The sequence below is a fragment of the Triticum aestivum genome, chromosome 1D (genome assembly GCF_018294505.1).
Source record: "Triticum aestivum cultivar Chinese Spring chromosome 1D, IWGSC CS RefSeq v2.1, whole genome shotgun sequence".
In the NCBI taxonomy this organism is placed as follows: domain Eukaryota; kingdom Viridiplantae; phylum Streptophyta; class Magnoliopsida; order Poales; family Poaceae; genus Triticum; species Triticum aestivum.
This window is the reverse complement of record NC_057796.1, coordinates 168,044,434-168,062,907: the sequence shown is the minus strand read 5'-3', so window position 1 is coordinate 168,062,907 and position 18,474 is coordinate 168,044,434. Positions and strand designations below refer to the sequence as shown.

The 18,474-nt window shown below is 50.5% G+C and overlaps 1 protein-coding gene across 1 annotated transcript in view; it reads right to left on the bottom strand.

Annotated features, from left to right (window-relative positions):
* LOC123180859 (E3 ubiquitin-protein ligase SINAT5) overlaps positions 1–14,944 on the bottom strand; it is a 29,467-nt gene extending 14,523 nt beyond the window's left edge. Inside the window, exon 1 of the mRNA XM_044593028.1 lies at positions 14,483–14,944. Within this exon, the coding sequence (XP_044448963.1) occupies positions 14,483–14,779 (297 nt within the window). The 5' untranslated portion in view covers positions 14,780–14,944. The remainder of the gene's footprint in view (positions 1–14,482) is intronic.
* Positions 14,945–18,474: the final 3,530 nt, after the last annotated feature.

Below are 18,474 nucleotides of genomic sequence, written 5' to 3'. Positions count from 1 at the left end.
CTCAAATTTGTCGACGTGGCAGGGACGGACCCATGCACCAGCGCCGTGCCTGTGAGAAGGCCTCGTGGGAGGCGATGATCGAGCAGGTGATAACCGTAGGCAGGTTAAGCATGAAAGGCAAATCAGCGATAAATGCAGGAAGATACATGCCACTGGGTCCGGCCCGAGCGGCTTGGGGATGATGCAGCCCGAGGGGCGCCCCCAGCAAGGTAAGCTAAAGACATAAGCAAAAAAGGGGTACATGCCACAAGGACGAACCCATGCGGCCTGGGAATAATGCAGCCCGAGGGGCGCTCCCAGCTAAACGAGCTTGGAAAATGTCACCTGGTTCTGTAGACGAAGTAGAGTTGGTGCAGCTGAAGGCGCGCGTCGAAGGAGTGGCTCCTCACGAACCACCAGGGCCCTGAGCCTCGGGAGGCTCTGGGGGCTCGGGAGGTTCCTTGAAGACCGTCTCCATTTCCTCCAGAACGGCGTGGTATCTGGCCTCCTGAGCCGCCAGGGCGCGCCGCATGTTGCGCTGATAGGCTGACACCACGCTCGGCAAACCGAAGGGCATGCGAACGGAGCTGTGTGGTGGACCCTCGCAACAGCCCACACGCGAAGGCCAGAAACGCTCCTGAGAAGCGGCCCTGTTGAGCCCTGGGACGTCGATGCAGACGCGCAACCCAGCATCCTCGCCTGGATGGGGAGCTGCGCCTCGTGAGCGGCTGTCGCCGCACATGGCCCTTGCGTCTTGCAGTTCCTGAGTGGTCTTGGTGATGAACTCCTGAGTGGTGGGCACTCCTTGCCCTGTGTTCTCCTGAGGGAAACGTGCCGCGAAGCACGCCTCCAAGTGGCGCCCAAGCGCCTCCCTCGTGAGGTTGGCAAGGTCTGAGGCCCTCCAGAAGAGAGCCCCGAAGCCCTGCCCGAGGAGGGCGCCGGGCGCGCCTTCCTATGTGATGGAGGGAGGCGCCCCTGGAGCGGGCGCTGATCCTGACGAGGCTCCAGCTGCGTCGCCACTCTCCTGAGGTCCGGCACGGCGCTGCTGCTTCTTCTTCTGGGTGAGGGCCTCAGGAGGGCCCTCACTCCTGCTGTCGGGGTCGTTGATTGCTGCAGCTTGGAAGGCGCGCTCGAGGGAGCACACCGCATCTCTTTCTTCACATGGGACCGTGATGATTCCGCCGCTTCCCGGCATCTTGAGGATGTTGTAGCCGTGATGGGTGACTGCCATGAACTTGGCCAGGGCCGGATACCCGAGGATGGCGTTGTACGGCAGGCGGATGTGCGCGACGTCGAAGTCGATGAGCTCGGTGCGGTAGTTCTTGCGCTCTCCGAAGGTGACAGGCAGGTGGACCTGCCCTACCGGTGTGGTGGAACCGTCGGTCACTCCTGAGAAAGGCTTGGTAGGCTGGAGCTGCTGATATGGCACTTGGACGTTGTCGAACGTGTCGACGGACAGGATGTTGAGCCCTGCGCCGTCGTCGATGAGGGTCTTGGTAACCTGCCCATTGCTGATGACTGGGGAGCACAGCATCGGGAGGGCGCCAGCGGTGACCGCGCACTTGAGCTGATCTGCCGAGTTGAAAGTGATGGCGCATTGGGACCACTTGAGCGGGCGCGTGGCCTCGAGCTTGGGGAGCACCGTATTCACTTCTCGAGCGAACTGTTTGAAGATGCGTTCAGAGGCTGGGGCCTACGCGCCGCCCAAGATGCAGGCGATTGCACGCAGCTCCTGGAAGCCCCCAGCCCCCTCGTCCTGATGGTGATCGTTGTTCCTTCTTGGTGGTGGCGGCAGCGGGGGAAGACCGGCGTTGCCCTGAGGGCGATCCTGACGAGGCTGGTCCCTCCAGGCGCCCTCGCGAGGATGGTCCTGCCAGCGGTCCTCACGAGGCCTGTCGCGCCACTCCTGGCGCGGGCCACGGACGTCCCAGCGTCCGCCTCCACGTCCTCCTCCACGGTCGTAGCCCCGGTCGCTACGCTCGGGGCGTCGACCGAAGCGTCCTTCTCGTATGGCTCTGAGCTCTTGACAATCACTGGTGTTGTGGGTGTTTAGGTTGTGGAAAGCGCAGAACGGTCGGCTGTTCTTGGATGACTCGGGCTGATCTCTGCCCCGCTTGGTGTCGGGCTCCGCTGCGAGCACTGCCGCTTCCTTGCGCTTCACGTCCTTGGCCTTGGCTTTCTTCTCCTCTGTGCCCGCGGCTGGCAGCTCGAGGAGGGAAAGGCGCCCCTCCTCAGCTCTTGCACACTTGGTCGCCAGGTTGAACAGCTCCTGAGATGTGCACAGCTCCTCATGGATAGCGAGCTCTTCCTTCATCTTGACGTCACGGACGCCGTCCGAGAACGCGGAGATGATGGCCTCGTCCGTGACCTTGGGGATCTTGAGGCGAGTGTTGTTGAAGCGTTGGATGTACTTCTGGAGGGTCTCCCCTGGCTGTTGCTTGATGCGGCGCAGGTCGCCCGCGGCCGGCGAGCGGTCGCGGGTGCCTTGGAAGTTGGCGACGAAGCGCTCGCGCATCTCGTCCCAGGAGGAGATCGAGCCGTGCTGCAGGTTCAGGAGCCAGGAGCGGGCACCATCCTTGAGAGCCATGGGAAACCAGTTCGCCATGACTTTCTCATCGCCGTTGGCTGCTTCGATGCTCAGCTCGTAGAGCTGCAGGAACTCCGCGGGATCGGCGGTGCAGTCGTAGTGGGGAGGCAGATCCGGCTTAAACTTGCCTGCCAGGCGACACTACGCAGCTCGGGGGTGAAGACGCGGCAACCGGCCGTGGTTGCCAGGGCCCGCTTCGGAGGTGGAGCTTGGTCTTGATGAGGTCCGCGCAGCGCCGCTGCGGACGGTGCGCGGTCTTGACGAGGCGGCTTGGGGAGCGCGGGTGCAGCTTCTCGCGGCCGTGGGATTTCTTGGCAGCTTCTCTCTTCGCGCGCGAGCACCGTGCGTGGTGGATCACGCCGCGGGGCCGCACGCCTTGGTGCCAAGGCACCGTCTTGGGGCAGAGGTGGTGGAGGCGCGCCATGAGCCTCGTCGCCCGTGGCTGGCGGAGGGTGAGGCAGAGAGAGGAACGGCGCCGGGCAGCCCCCTGCGGCGCGGACGAGCTCGGCGACGTGGTCGAGCCACTCGTAGAGGTCGTCGACTGGGCGGTAGCGCAGGAGCTCGTTCGCCGCGAGGAGCGCGGCCCGCGCCTCCATGGGAGCGCGGCGAGCATGAGACGAAGAACCGGCCGGGATCAAGCAGCGAGGACGCCTGCTGCTCGTTCCCCGCCGGGCCGGTGGCAGCGTTGGCGGCGGGAGACGGAGAACGATGAGGTAGCCCGCCGACGGGAGCCGTCTGAGCAACGCGGGCGGTGAGGGCAGCCCGACGCTCAGCTCAAGCACGGCAAGCGTCCACCATGGAGACGACGGAGCGACGGATCGACGAGAGGGAAGCTACAGTGCCCCCCTACCTGGCGCGCCAAATGTCGGATGTGGGGTTCCGGCAAACCCTTAAGGTTCGAACTCTGGGGTGTGCGCGAAGTCCTTCCCTCCAACTGATCTTCGCCCTAGCTCACTAAGATCTCGCGGACGAACTCGACGAACTCGCAACACAGAAAAACACGAGATTTATACTGGTTCGGGCCACCGTTGTGGTGTAACACCCTACTCCAGTGTGTGTGATGGTGGATTGCCTCTTGGGCTGATGATGAACAGTACAAGGGGAAGAACAGCCTCATGAGGTCGGGGCGTTCTTTTGCTTGTCAAACTTGTGCGGGTGAGGACTCGATGCCTCTACTGTGGTGGCTAGCTCTACTTATATAGGCCCTGGTCCTCTTCCCAAATATTGAGCGGGGAGGGAGCCAACAACGGCGGGCAAATTTGAAGGGGGACAGCTAGTACAAGCTATCCTGACAAAAGTGGTCTTCGCCTGCGAAAGGCTCTGGTGGTGACGCCGTCTTGGGCTCCATGATGACCTCTGTCTTGCCATCCTCCTGGTCTCGGTCTCGTTGCACCGATATAGCAACCTTTGCCTGATGCCTCGGTACTCCTCGCCTGCGCTAGCCTTCTTAGCACCAAAGAGGAAACAAGGACGCTGCGCGCGCTGGCGCCCGCCTGGTGCCGGTCGTCATGGCTCACGTCACGAGAGCCTCGTGAGGTTTGCCCCTCCTTGATATCTCCGCTCTTCGTGAGCCTACCTGGCTAGGCCACTCCTGAGGAGGTCTTGCGTCGTCCGCCTCGCGAGGCTTGGCCCCTCGCGAGGGTCTTGGATGCCTTGTTGATGAAGATGGGCCGTACGGCCCGCTGACTTAGCCATGCCGTGGGCCGCAGGCAGGCAAGTCTGGGGACCCCCGTTCCCAGAACGTCGACAGCGACAATCTTGGTATTCTGTGAGCCTAGCGATGTGCGTGGGTTATGGGATAGGCACCTGGAGGCGATGTCGGATGACTATCAGTGTTCACAAACGTGCCCACACACAATAGAGCAGATGGTGCTGCATGATATCAAGAACATGTTGGAATCAATGGGGAAAGATATAGCATCATTCCCTCTTCCCAAGATCGACGAGTCATATGACACTACTGCTGGAGAGGTTAGAGAAATCATTGAAGAAGCCATGATTGAGGTAGACCATGAGCATACTTGTCTGGCATCCTCCCTCAACCCAGAGCAAAGGTCCGCCTTTGATGAGATTTTGGGAGTTGTCGATAGTGGCAACGGAGGCATCTTCTTCGTTGACGGCCCAGGAGGCACAGGGAAGACTTTCTTGTACAAAGCATTGCTCACGAGAATCCGAAGCGAGGGCAAGATAGTTGTGGCAACCGCAACATCCGGTGTTGCCGCTTCCATCATGCCTGGAGGCAGGACTGCTCATTCAAGGTTTAAAATCCCCCTTAACATTGAAGAAGGTGCGATATGCAGATTACAAAACAAAGTGGCACGGCCAAGCTACTTCGGATGACATCTCTCATAATATGGGATGAAGCGGCAAGCTGTTGAAGCACTAGACAATAGCATGTGTGATATCATGGGCCGATATGACATGCTTTGGAGGAAAGACTGTCGTGTTTGGAGGTGACTTTAGGCAAGTGCTTCCAGTTGTGCGGAAGGGGACAAGGCCGCAGATAACTGACGCGACCTTGCGTATGTCCTATCTATGGGAAAGTATGCAACAACTACGCCTTGTTCGTAACATGAGAGCCGACAACGATCCATGGTTTGCGGAATTCCTCATGCGCATAGGGAATGGCACGGAGGAGAACGATGAAGAAAATAATGTACAACTTCCAGAGGATATTTGTGTGCCCTGCACAGGGAAGGACACTGACATTGACATGCTGATTGAACACGTCTACCATGATCTAGATGAGAACCAAACCGATCCTACTTATATTACCACAAGGGCGATACTGATGACTAGGAACGAGAATGTTGATAGGATAAACATGAGGATGATCGAACACTTCCCAGGTCAAGAGATGATATATCACAGCTTTGACCACGCGGAGGATGATCCATACAACTACTACCCCTCTGAGTTCTTGAACTCGCTTACTTCCAACGGGCTACCGCCACATATTCTCAAGCTAAAGTTGAACTGTCCAGTTGTACTACTACAAAACATTGACCCAGCAAACGGACGATGCAATCGAACGAGGCTGGTGGTACGGGGGGTTCCAAAGAAACGCTATGAATGCCGAGATAGTGCTAGGACAACATGCTGGAAAGAGGGTGTTCTTGCCTCGGATACCCCTATGCCCCTCAGACGATGAGTTGTTCCCTTTCCGCTTCAAGAGAAAACAGTCCCCAGCCAGGCTTAGCTTTGCCATGACAATCAACAAGGCACAAGGGCAGACTATTCCTAACATCGGCGTGTATCTACCTCATCCGGTGTTCTCTCACGGTCAGTTGTATGTGGCGCTTTCTAGAGCAACAGCAAGAAGAAACATCAAGATACTCGCTGTCATAGAGAGACAAGGGCTGGCAGTGCAAGTCTACTAGGAATCGAGGAACAAAGACAAGGAATATTGTCTACAAGGAAGTCCTTAAGCATGTAAACATGTTTGGCAGTTCCAAAGGGCTCGCCTAATGTCGCGTGGGTTGCATTGTTGTTATTCGTTGAGGAAGTAGCAGCTGCTTATTCAATCTAGAAGTCTCAAATGTACAAAGTGTTTGTTGAATATCTTCTGAGAAGACTTTGGAATCTCCTTTCAGGCGAGCTATTTAGCCTCAATGTCTTCAGGACATCAGAGCCAAATGTCTTCATTGAGGAGTTGAATGTCTTGCCCCACAAACCAGTTGAGGAGATGGATGTCTTGCCCCGCAAGCCGTCCACGTGTGTCTGACTTCAAATTCGATCAATAGCCACTTGTCGTGTCGTCGTTGTGAGTGCGCCTCCAACGATCATATCAGCCCTTGGTTGCCACCCTCGGCTATAAATAGCCCCCTACCTCAACAATTGGTGGTTCGTTGCACCGTGAGCAAATTAAAAAGTGATTGTTTGAGCAACCCATCTTCCTGAAGATTTGAGTGATAATCCTAAGTGAGGAAAAACCCGGAGCCTAAGAACATAAAGTAATTGAGCATCACTGAAGAATTTGATCGAGGCCTAACTTGAGCTTTTTACTATTGAGGATTGTGCATCCTCTAGACGGTTAGACGTCTATTCAAGAACATCCAGATTGTGTATTCGCCTAAGAACAAGTCTGTGAAGGTCCGGACATCCCCTCAAGATCTACCTCAAGTGACTAGGCGAGTTCCAAGGAACTTAGCTCAGGAAGAACAAGACAAGGATTTAGTGTTCTCAGAGTTGTGGTGCAGCCTCTCCAGTCCAGACGTGGAACTGTGCGACCAGTTTGAACTGGGGTAACACATCTATGTGTCTTCGCCGAGCAATGGATTGTAATTGCCTCTGTGACGAAGTTCTACCCTTTCTTCATTATCCGTGATTGTTGCAAAGACATTTGTAAGTACTTTCTGTTTATCCGCTGCCCAACTTCATGCTTAGCTTTGTACTCTATTTCGCTATGCTGAAGTGTATTTGTCTATTTGTTAAGACTTCTTTTCCTGTACTACTTAGTTATTCTTCTAGCTAGCATGTCTGTGTCTCTAGCTTACTAGTTTTGCCTCGCATACTTCTAAGTTATTGTCTATTTTTGTTTAGCTACTCCTCTATTCAGTACTTGCGAAGTTCTGTTTACGCTGTTATTCTTTGGAGAAGTTTGCTTTCCAAAGAAATTGTTAAAATCTTCCATTCACTCCCCCCCCCCCTCTAGTCGATAACCTGATCCTACAAATTGCCACCGTTGATGTTCAAGAATCAACTTTCCACTAGAGGCACCCTTAGCAACGTGGTTAGAGATTAGTAGGTGGGGTTGCATTCGGCCCTATAGCGAAGGTCGTTGTACACTCGACAAAGTGACACAAGGATGTTTTTTAAGTAGGTTCAGTCGCCTCATAGGAGCACGACCTACGTCCTATGGAAGGGTCATCAAGAGTGGTGCCCGACGCAAGGAACACTTGAGAGTGTCACCGCTTCCAGAGTCCCACGGCTCCCAACTAGTCCGGGCCTTTAAGGTCCCTCGGACTCCGAGTCTCGACCTTCTTTGCTCTCCTGAAGGAGCTTGGAAGGGGAGAGTGACCCTTCTCTTGAGTTTATTCAAATGGGAGTGAGTGATCTTACATGCCCATAGGGGGCTTATATAGCTAGGTGTCTTTGACAACTGACGACTACCCTTTAGGGTTGAACTAGGTAATTTTCCATCCTTTGGCCCATGTGCTCCTAGTTGGGCTAGGAGGGGTGGAGGCCCAATTAGGAGGAGATTTTCTCTACCATAGAAAGGCCTTCTTGCTTGGGCTTGGCCTTCTTTGCTTCTTTGTCTTCATCTTTGACTTATTCTTTTATGTGGTCTCCTTTCTCTGACTTGTTGACCACGAAGGCTTGCTTGGACTTTTGTTGACCGGGGTGTCTTGCTTGGACTATTGTTGACCATCTTGACTTGTGTTGACTGCCTAGGTGGTGTGCCTCAAGTATGGGACCTCAAGTATGGCAGGAGTCATTGCTACAACAACCACTATTTCCTATTTGTACTAATCCACTCTGGTGAACTAGAAAGGGAAGGACTATATTATAACTGCAAAGGGCAATTTCATCCAAAACAAGCAGAGAAGACACAACCTATCAAGAATACTGAAATGGATGCAAGACCAAACACGGTACTGAAAAGTCAGTGGAGTAAAAGAATACTATACTAGCTCACAACCAAATACTACAAGAGTGATCCAACAGAGGATCCTCTACGTACTATGAAGCAGCACAAAGGTTGTGGAGGAGCAACTCCACTTTGTTGCTACAATGTGTACAGCACAAGTGTTGAAGGAACAACTTCAACGTGTTGCGCTAGATAGAGCTCTAGAGGCGAATGTAGGCTGATATGGCAGCAAGAGTTCAATCCAGAACTCCTAGAGCACAAGATCTACTCCAAGATCTTAGATAAGAACAACAAGTTCTATTATAGGTAGTGGGTACATAGTCTGGGTTACAAAGTAGAGGTGGGGACCTCTATTTATAGGGCTTTGGGAAGCCTTCACATACTTCTACTTATAGCTGGAACACTCTAGAAAACATTATTTAGGATTCACCATTCTACTCACGGCTACTTATAACTAGAGAACTCTAGAAATAGCAGGTAGGGTAGAAAGAAAAGAAACACTACACTAGAGTGGAAGCATCTAGAAGTAGCCAAACAAATCTGACACACGATTTTTTTTTCATCTAGTGTTCCTCATCATTCTCCTCTGGTTGTTTGGAACTCGCCCTCGAGTTATCTTCATAGAGCGCTTCTTCTGGATGATAGAGTCAAGTCCGCAACATTGAAAGTGTTGGATATGCCCATGTTGCTTGGAAGATCTATCACATAAGCATTATCATTTATCTTCCTCATGATAGAGAAGGGCCCATACCTTCGCTGCCTAAGCTTCCCCTTAACACCTAAAGGCAGCCTCTCTTTTCGAAGGTAGACCATCACCTTATCACCAACTTGGAATGATTTTGGCCTCCTTTTGCAATCAGCAAGTTGTTTATATTTCTAATTTTGTGCTTCCAGAACACCACGAATCTCTTCAAATAACTCGGTGTAATTATCAGCAAAGGACAATGCTGATTTTGAGTTTCCCCTTGATGGTAGCTTCACCAGGTCTACCACATGTGTTGGAACTTTAGTGTAGACAATGGAAAAAGGGCTCCTTCCTGTGGATCTATGCTTGGAGTTATTGTAGAACTCTGCAAGAGATGGGGCCAAGTCCCATTGTCTCTTTCTTTCTCCACAAATGCAACGGATCAGATTACACAAAAACTTGTTCACGACTTCCGTTTGTCCATCTGTTTGTGGATGAGCAGTGCTAGAAAATTTCAAATTCAGTGTTGAATTGCTTCCACAAAGTGAGCCAAAATGCAGCAAGAAACTTGTTATCACGGTCTGAGACGATGGACCTTGGTACTCCATGAAGTCTGACCACTTCTCTAAAGAATAGGTTTGCCACATGATGAGCATCCGTTGTCTTGCAGCATGGGATGAAATGAGCCATCTTAGAGAATACAGCATCACTTCCTCGTCTTGTTCTTGGCAAGCCCAAGACAAAGTCCATAGAGATGTCCTCCCATAGAGCGACAGGAACAGGCAAAGGCATGTATAACCCTGTGTTCTGGACTTGGCCTTTGCAGGTTTGACATATAGGGCATCGCTGAACAAACTTTCCAGCATCTCTCTTTAGTTGTGGCCAAAAGTAGCGAGCTTCCAGGCTAGCGATAGTCTTGTCCCGTCCAACATGGCCACTAAGATCACTTGAATGGAGCTCTCTAACCAGCTTGTCGCGTAGAGAACCTCTTGAAATGCACAAACGATCATTTTTGAAGAGATATCCATCTTGCATCAAATAGTCATCACCTAATGGTTGGCCCCTTGCGTGCTTTTACCCAAACATGGCCAAAGTCTTCGTCACCCTCATACAACTCCTTTATTTGATCCATGCCCGGAAGTTCAGCTTCAAAAGAAGTCAAGAGGCATGCACGGCGACTCAAAGCATCGGCCACTCTGTTAGTTAGTCCAAATTTATGCACGATAAGATAGTTAAACCTCTCCAAATATGCTGCCCATCTTGCTAGCATGTGGTCAACATGCTTTTGATTTCTAAAATGCTTCAAGGATTGATGGTCGCTATAAACAATGAACTCTTTAGGCAGCAAATAGACTTCCCAAGTTTTCAACGCTCTGAAAACGGCATATAATTCTTGCTGATAGGTACTCCATTTCTGTCTAGCTTCACTTAACTTCTCACTAAAGAAAGCAATGGGCTTCCTTTCTTGAGATAGGACAGCTCCAATGCCTACTCCACTTGCATCACACTCCAACTCAAAAGTCTTGTTGAAATCAGGTAGCACCAAGACAAGAGCTTGTGATAGTTTTTGTTTAATCTCATTGAAACTAGCTTCAGCTGCTTCTGTCCATTGGAACTTTCCTTTCTTCAAACACTCGGTAACTGGTGCCATGATAGTGCTGAAATTCTTCACAAATCGCCTATAAAAAGTTGCAAGGCCATGAAAACTTCTTACCTCAAAAATGGTCTTCGGAGTTGGCCATTCTTGGATTGCTTCAACCTTAGAATCATCAACATGAATGTCGTCACATGTTATGACGAATCCTAGGAAAAGAAGCTGTGTTTACAAGAGAACACATTTCTTCAAGTTGACGTAGAGCTCATTTTCCCTTAGTACTTCTAGCGCCTTCCGAATGTGATCAAAGTGTTCATCCTCATCCTTGCTATAGATCAAGATGTCATCGAAATAGACCACAACAAAGTGGGATAAGAAGGGTCGAAGGACTTGATTCATTAAGTGCATAAAGGTACTTGGTGCATTTGAGAGTCCAAATGGCATGACTAGCCATTCAAACAACCCTTCCTTTGTCTCGAAGGCGGTTTTCCGTTCATCCCCGGGTCTTATACGGATTTGATGATATCCACTTCTTAAATCTAGCTTTGTGAACACTCTTGCTCCACTAAGCTGATCCAACATATCATCCAGACGGGGAATCGGGAATCTATACCTTACGGTGATCTTGTTAATGGCTCTACTGTCCATACACATGCGCCAAGATCCATCTTTCTTTGGCGCGAGTAGGGCTGGTACAGCACGTGGGCTAATACTTTCTCGAATGTGCCCCTTTTGCAGCAATTCCTCCACTTTCTCCTTCAATATATCATGCTCCTTTGGGCTCATTCGATAGTGTGGAAGATTAGGAAGACTTGCTCCCGGAATTAAGTCAATTCTATGTTGAATTCCTCTCATCGGTGGTAGGCCTTGTGGCTCCCCAAGTATGTTATGAAATTCTGCTAATAAGCCACGTACCTTTGCTGGAATTTCAACAGTCGGGTGCTCTTCTCCTTTTATAATAAGTGCAGCACATAAATCTGCCTCCTTCAAGTCTTCCATAAACTCATTAGAGGTGTGGGAGATAGTTAACATACTTTTCCCCTCGTCCTTAGATATATTACCATTAGTTTTGTTTGGTAGAATAATGATCTTTCTCTTGTTCCAAATGAAAGGGTAAGAATTTTCCTTGCCCTCGTGTGTAGTATCCACATCAAATTGCCAAGGTCTCCCAAAAAGAACATGGCTGGCATCCATGTCAACCACATCACGCAACACATTTGAGCAATAATGCTTATCCAAAGAAAGTGGCAGGTTGCATTGTTTGGTGATCCTCATATTCACTCCTTTCTTGATCCATCCAATAGTGTAGGGATTTGGATGATCATGGGTTTCAAGCTTTAAATGGTCCACCAACTTCTGGGAGATAAGATTCTCGCAGCTGCAACTGTCAATCACTAGTTTGCATACCCTGCCATTCACCGTGCATTTGCTCTCAAATATTTTCTTCTGTTGTGTGTCATCGGGTTGTGGTGCGGAACATAGGAGATGCTGGATCACAGATACCACCTCTTCACCTTCTTCTTGACAAACCTCTTGTCCGTCTACATCTTCAGATTCGTATTCAGTATTCTTCCTCATCGCCTTCACCATCATGGATAGTCGTGTTAACAAATTTCCTTAGTGGGCAACTGCTGGATATGTGTCCCTCTTTACCACATTTATAGCATTTTGGGCCTTCATTTGCCTTACAACTGCCTCTAGTTTGCTTCGGGATGAGTTGTTTTGTCTTTGGTGGAGTGGTCTTTCTTCCACTCTATTAGGTTGGCTCCTAGATGAGCCTTCGATATGAGGATATGGAGCCTTAGTTGTATTTCTCATCCTCACAAACCTCTCGGCCTTTAAGGCTAGAGCTTGTGCTTGATCAACAACAACAACAACAAAGCCTTTAGTCCCAAGCAAGTTGGGGTAGGCTAGAGGTGAAACACATAAGATCTCGCAACCAACTCATGGCTCTGGCACATGGATAGCAAGCTTCCACGCACCCCTGTCCATAGCTAGCTCTTTGGTGATCTTGTGCTTGATCAACGGACCAAATTTGTTGCATCATCAATCGATCTTGAATAGCATCATTGAGACCATTGATGTACCTTGCAACTTGTTGATCTTCAGTTTCAACAAGGTTGCACCTCACTTGTAGTCGTAGAAACTCCCCTGTGTAGTCTGAAACAGTCCTATTTCCTTCAGCACAATTTTGAAATTGGATAAATAGGATCTGGTCTTAATCAGCGGGCAAAAATTTCCCTTTCAAGAGACTTTTCATTTGCCGTCAAGTTCTCACACGAGGTTCTCCTCTCAGCCTGCGCTCTTTTTGAATGCGATGCCATCATGCACCGGCTCCTCCTTTCAGCTTGTATGCGACCAAAGGAACTCTACGATCTTCCGGAACCTCCATGACCTCAAAGAAAGTCTACACTTCATATAACCAATCTAGGCACCCTTCAATATCAACATTTTCATTAAAAGTTGGGATCTCATCTTTCACCTTGTATGTATCCCTTGCATATGTAAGGTTGGGTACTCTCCAATATGCATAGACATCAGCTTCTTCAAGGGCTTCATCATATTCTTCACCTTCAGAAGTTTCAACATAAATTGGCCTTCTTGAAGCACATTGAAAAGCACGTTGTTGTGACGGTCTTGCTCCAAGATTACCTCTCATTCTTCTTTGATGAACATCTTCTTCTTCTTTAGATGAATCTCCTTCATTGGTAGCAGGGGGAACACCCTTTCTTATCATCTCAACCAGCTGATCAAATCTCCGATTAAGATCTTCACGCAGCTCTTTGATTTGTTGTTCTGCAGCATCCATCCTTTTCTCCAATTGCTCCATTGCTTGCTGCAGCTTGCTCTCGAAGGGGACAGCAAGAACTAGTATGGATCAACGAGGCTCTGGTACCACCTGAAGCAGCACAAAGGTTGTGGAGGAGCAACTCCATTTTGCTGCTACAATGTGTACAGCACAAGTGTTGAAGGAACAACTTCAACGTGTTGCGCTAGATATCGCTCTAGAGGCCAATGTAGGCCAATATGGCAGCAAGAATTCAATCCAGAACTCCTAGAGCACAAGATCTACTCCAAGATCTTAGGTAAGAACAACAAGCTCTATTATAGGTAGTGGGTACATAGTCTGGGTTACAAAATAGAGGTGAGGACCTCTATTTATAGGGCTTTGGGAAGCCTTCACATACTTCTACTTATAGCTGGAACACTCTAGAAAACATTATTTAGGATTCACCATTCTACTCACAGCTACTTATAACTAGAGAACTCTAGAAGCAGCAGGTAGAGTAGAAAGAAAAGAAAAGAAACACCACACTAGAGTGGAAGCATTTAGAAGTAGCCAAACAAATCTGACACGATATTTTTTTTTTCATCTAGTATTCCTCATCATACTACCTAAGCGACTGGATCAACAATTTCTCTCACTGGATCAAGAATTGCTCTCGGTTGCATACAGTCCAAGAAACTAGAAGTACCAAAGGTTACTAAAAGCAGCAACAAGACAAATGATCGGCAACAACAAGCTAAACAGTAAATCAAAAGAAAAAGAACAAGTTAAGCGGCAAATAAAACCAAAAAAATGCTCCACTATTCCAAAGTATTTGGAGCTTGCGAAAGCAAAAAAAAAAATTTACCCCCTAAATAATACAATTAATTCGTAGATAGGGAAAGACTCCACACACTAATAGCTCGACTCAGATCCAAAACAGAAGATATGTGTCAATTCAATATGTGCATGGAAGGGAGCAAATCAACACAAAACCTAACAAAAATCCGTATATGTGCCCATTTCGAATCACAATCACCCAATCCCTACAGGGAGCAAAAATCCCCATTCCAGCTAAACGATTCCGCTAGAATACGCGAGTCTAATTCGATCCCATCAAAATTAGCATAAAGACCAACCTTTGTGCACCTGAATACCCTAATCACAGCCACCGGATCCAGTTCTAGACTCAAACCCACACGCATACTCATCTCAAATCGAGAAGCGTAGACAAGCCACCCCCAAATCAGGGAACGCGGAGTGCCACGAAGAGCACCTACCTGGTGGATGGGCGGGAACATGGAGTTGGTGCAGACAGGACACTCGAGCAATTCGTGTACGCTGGTCGCCGGTGGCCCGCCGGCGGCGGCCGCGGTAGCACCCACTCCCCCGGCCGCGGCCGCGCCCCCGGCATTCATCTTCGCGAACGCGCGTCCTCCGACGCCCCCGTTAGCGGCGAGGTGCACGGGATGGATCGGGATGCTGTGGTGGTGCTGCTGGTGCTGGTGGCTGTCGACGTCGTCTACGTCCATGGAGGCGTCCGGGAGGGAGAGGCACTCCACGCTGTCCATGTCCATGGTGGCCTCCCAGGCGAGCGTGCCCCGGCGTCCGCTTCCGTGTTTCTCTCGGTTGCGCTGGGAATTGAGGACGGAGGCGCCTGGCCGCCGCGGTGGGTTCGTTGCGTTTGGGTAATCGGGATTGGTTTGGTTTGGGGACGGGACGACGGGGCAACGACGCTGGGCCGTCTCATTTGGCGTCCGAAACTACGCGGTGATAGCGACGACGTCGTCTCGTGAGGTAGGCCTACCGGGCCTCTCAAACCAGTGAATTCTTTTTTGACACCGATATCCACTACACGTATGGCATTTAGGATGATGGGGAGCATTCCAAGTCCATCTGTAACGACACTTCATCACCACCGCAAGCACCGAGAGGACCAATGACAAGAGCACGTGCACGCGCCATCCAGAATGAGGTGAACTCCTTCTTCGAGCTCCACTCAAATTCACACGAGAGTTGGGTCCTACCTTAAACGGAAGGTTAGCACGAGGACCCGAGCAACTACGGACGAGAAGAAGGAGGAAAGGAGCGAGAAGGATGAAGGAAGGGAGACTCTGGACACTCCGGGTGTCCGGTCACTTTGCCCCCGGGTGCGCGGCCCCTGCAAGCCCCGGGTGCCCGGCCATGGTGGGCCCGGGTGCCGGCACCCCCGGGCGCTGCTCCCAACCACCCCTGGGTGCCCGGCCCCTGCTCCCAGCCCGCTCCCCCCCCCCCCCGGGTACCTGGACATGGAGCCCCGGGTGCCCGGCCACTCCCCTGTCGGCCCCCTGACCAGGCCGGGTGCCCGGCCCCTTCGCCCCCGGGTGCCCTGTCCTTCCTGAGCGGGTGGCTCTGACCGGTCCGGGTGCCCGGGCCACTTTGCCCCAGGTGCCCGGACCCCTCCGAGGGCCTGCGTGCCTTTTTGGGTGTTTACCCTTGTATCCCTCTTCCCCTCTTATTTCGCCTCTAAACTATAAGTACCCCCACCTAGCTCATTAGAGGGATAGAAAAGATTTAGATGAGACATTTGTGAGTTTTGCTCTTCTCACCTCCTCCCTTGGAGATTAAGGCCTCCTAGGAGAGGATCCACATATGGACTCAAGACCTCCACCTTGGAGTAGACTAACACCATCAAGCCCTCATCTCTAAGGAGTGGGATGAACATTATCATTGTATCTTTCCTTTGATTGTGTTTTGTGAACTTGTGGATCTTGTGATGCTATTCTAGTGGATGTCTCATTGGGAATTGTTGGAGTGATTTTCTCTTGTGTTCTTGCCCTTTTCCCCCTCCAAGTGTGAAAAGATCCCACCTAGGGTTTCACCCTACAACATCTTTGTGACACCCCAAAATTTCGGCCTTGTTTTATTTATTAAAATGTTGCCAGGAAATAAAACTTTTTCCAATTGTCAAGTTTTACCTTTTGTGATTCTGGATTTTTGCTTCAAGTGGGAAAAACCTTCAAAGGTATTGTTGGACTTGATTGCTCTCTTTTATAAAACAATTCCTCATCAGTGGATTTAAATTTTGCAAGATTTATTTTTCCTCAAAGCTTTCTTCCTTTAAAATGATTTCTTTTACATTTGGAGCCTGTTTGCACTACAACCATTTGACAAATGCATTTAAAATTTCCACCAAAATTTTGGGATGTCATGTGATGGTTCCACATCACTTTTATGCAAAAATACCTTCTGGCCATTGGAGATTTTGAGCTCTACACCAACTTTTCCAATCTGGTCCAGTAGGCATTTTTGCACTACAACCCATTTAAATATTTCTTTAAAAATTCTTCCAAGTGTTGGAGATGTCAGTGGATGCATACAATTCATCTTCAAGCAAAAACCCAGTGATGTTCTTTGAAAAAATTGAGTGGATCAACCTCTTTTGCATTCTGGTCCAAATTGGTGATTTGTACTGCAACCTTATTTCCTTTGCTCTAGTAACCCTGAGCTTTTTCCTACTTGTAGCCCTCCCTACCAAACTCTTAAGTCCAGGAGATTGGGCTCATTGGAGGTTTTGAAGTGCATGCTTTAAACCCTTTTTCTTTCTGTCCAAAACTGGAGTTTTGCAAAACTTGCACTAACAAGTTCCTGGTTTTGACCAAGTGATCTTACCATCATCTCCTGCATCTAAAGAGACCCTGATCTGGGGATTTTGGCCACTCCAAGAGTTGCCTAAGTGCTTTTGGCATTCTGTCGAACACCTGGTGTGCACAGTCTGTTTTGGCATGAGTTCTTTGTGCACTGTGATTTTGTTCCACTGGCCCAACAACCTTGTCCACTGAACTCCTAGCCACCCCTACCCTTGTTCTGTTCTTTGCCAGCCTCGCCCAAGCTCTCCACAGCACACTGGCATTGCGTCGAACACCTGCCGTGCGTGCTCTGGGCGCGCCCAGAGCGCACGTTTTGCACGCGCGCACTGAGCCGACACGCCGCTCTGCCGCCCTCGTCGCGTCCCATCTCTGGCCCCTGCTCGCCTGCCGAACCACGCCAGGCACTCGCCCTCTCTCCAGTACCCTCCAAGCTCTCCCTGGCACCCTGCAGCGCCGCCTTGGCAGCACGCCGGCGTCGGCAGCGGATTCCGCCGCGGACGGCGCCGCCCAAACCGCCAGCGCACGCCAGCTGCCCCAGAGCACAGGCCGTGCTTATCCTCCCGCTCGTCGGCACGCTTTCGTCGCCGCCACGATGCCCTGCAACTACAGAAAAGTGGTCGCCGGCGATCTTATCCTCGGCCACTGCGGGAGCCAGCCTCGAGCGCCTATTTAAAGGGAACCCCGAGCCCCTCCGAGCACTCAGGCGACATCAGACCCTCCTCGTAGAGCTCCCCTAGCAGTAGATTGACCGGAGAGGACCGTCTTCACCAACTCCGGCAAGTTCGGTCGCCGCCACAATCCAGTGCCGTTCGTCGCAACCGGAGCTTCCCCCGCCAATCCAACACCACCAGTAGCTCCCTTTGGTCCTTGCGGAGCTGCCCAGCTACCCAACTTCGATCGGAGACCACCGGAGCACAAAAAGCACTTCACCACCGTAGCCCTCTCCGCCGCGGAGCTCGCCGCCGGCGACTCCTTCCACCTCCGACGACCCAACAACCACCCAGAGGACCGCCTCGGTCTGGCCGTTCCATCCCCGCCCTTGGATGCCCGTGAGGCGCTGTCGTTCGTCGACGGCGATCGCCGGAGCCCCGCTCCCGTCGGGTAGAAGAGAGGAGAAGGAGGGAAGAACGGTCAAACCTGACCAGTGGGCCCCCTGGACCCACTGTCAGTGACCCGCGCGGCCGTCCTCTCTCTATTTAAGTGAAGGCGCATAACTCCCGAGTGCGTCTCCTCTACTGCGAAAGCGTATTCCTTCTGAATCGTTTTCTTTTCTGGTTTTATTTAAAAACAGAGATTTGACCAAACTTTGACTGACTATAACTTTTAAAATAAAACTCCAAAAGAGTTTATTCTTTTTCCTACCTCTCTCAAATTTCATCTAGTTTATTTTAAGATTTATTTCAAAAATATTTGAGACAATTTTTGGTACTGTGTTTGAAATATTTGTTATTTGTATATTTTGCAAAATAGGATTTTGGAGGAAAGGGAAAGCTTTCAAAAAGTGCATCCCTTGCATACTCTTGAAGGCAAGCATTTCTGAACTCTGGCATAATATTTTGTTGTGGTGTTCTGGTGCGATCACAACACCTTTTGACTTGGTATATGCGTTGGCTTTATGTATCGATATAGTCTCGTGCATGAGT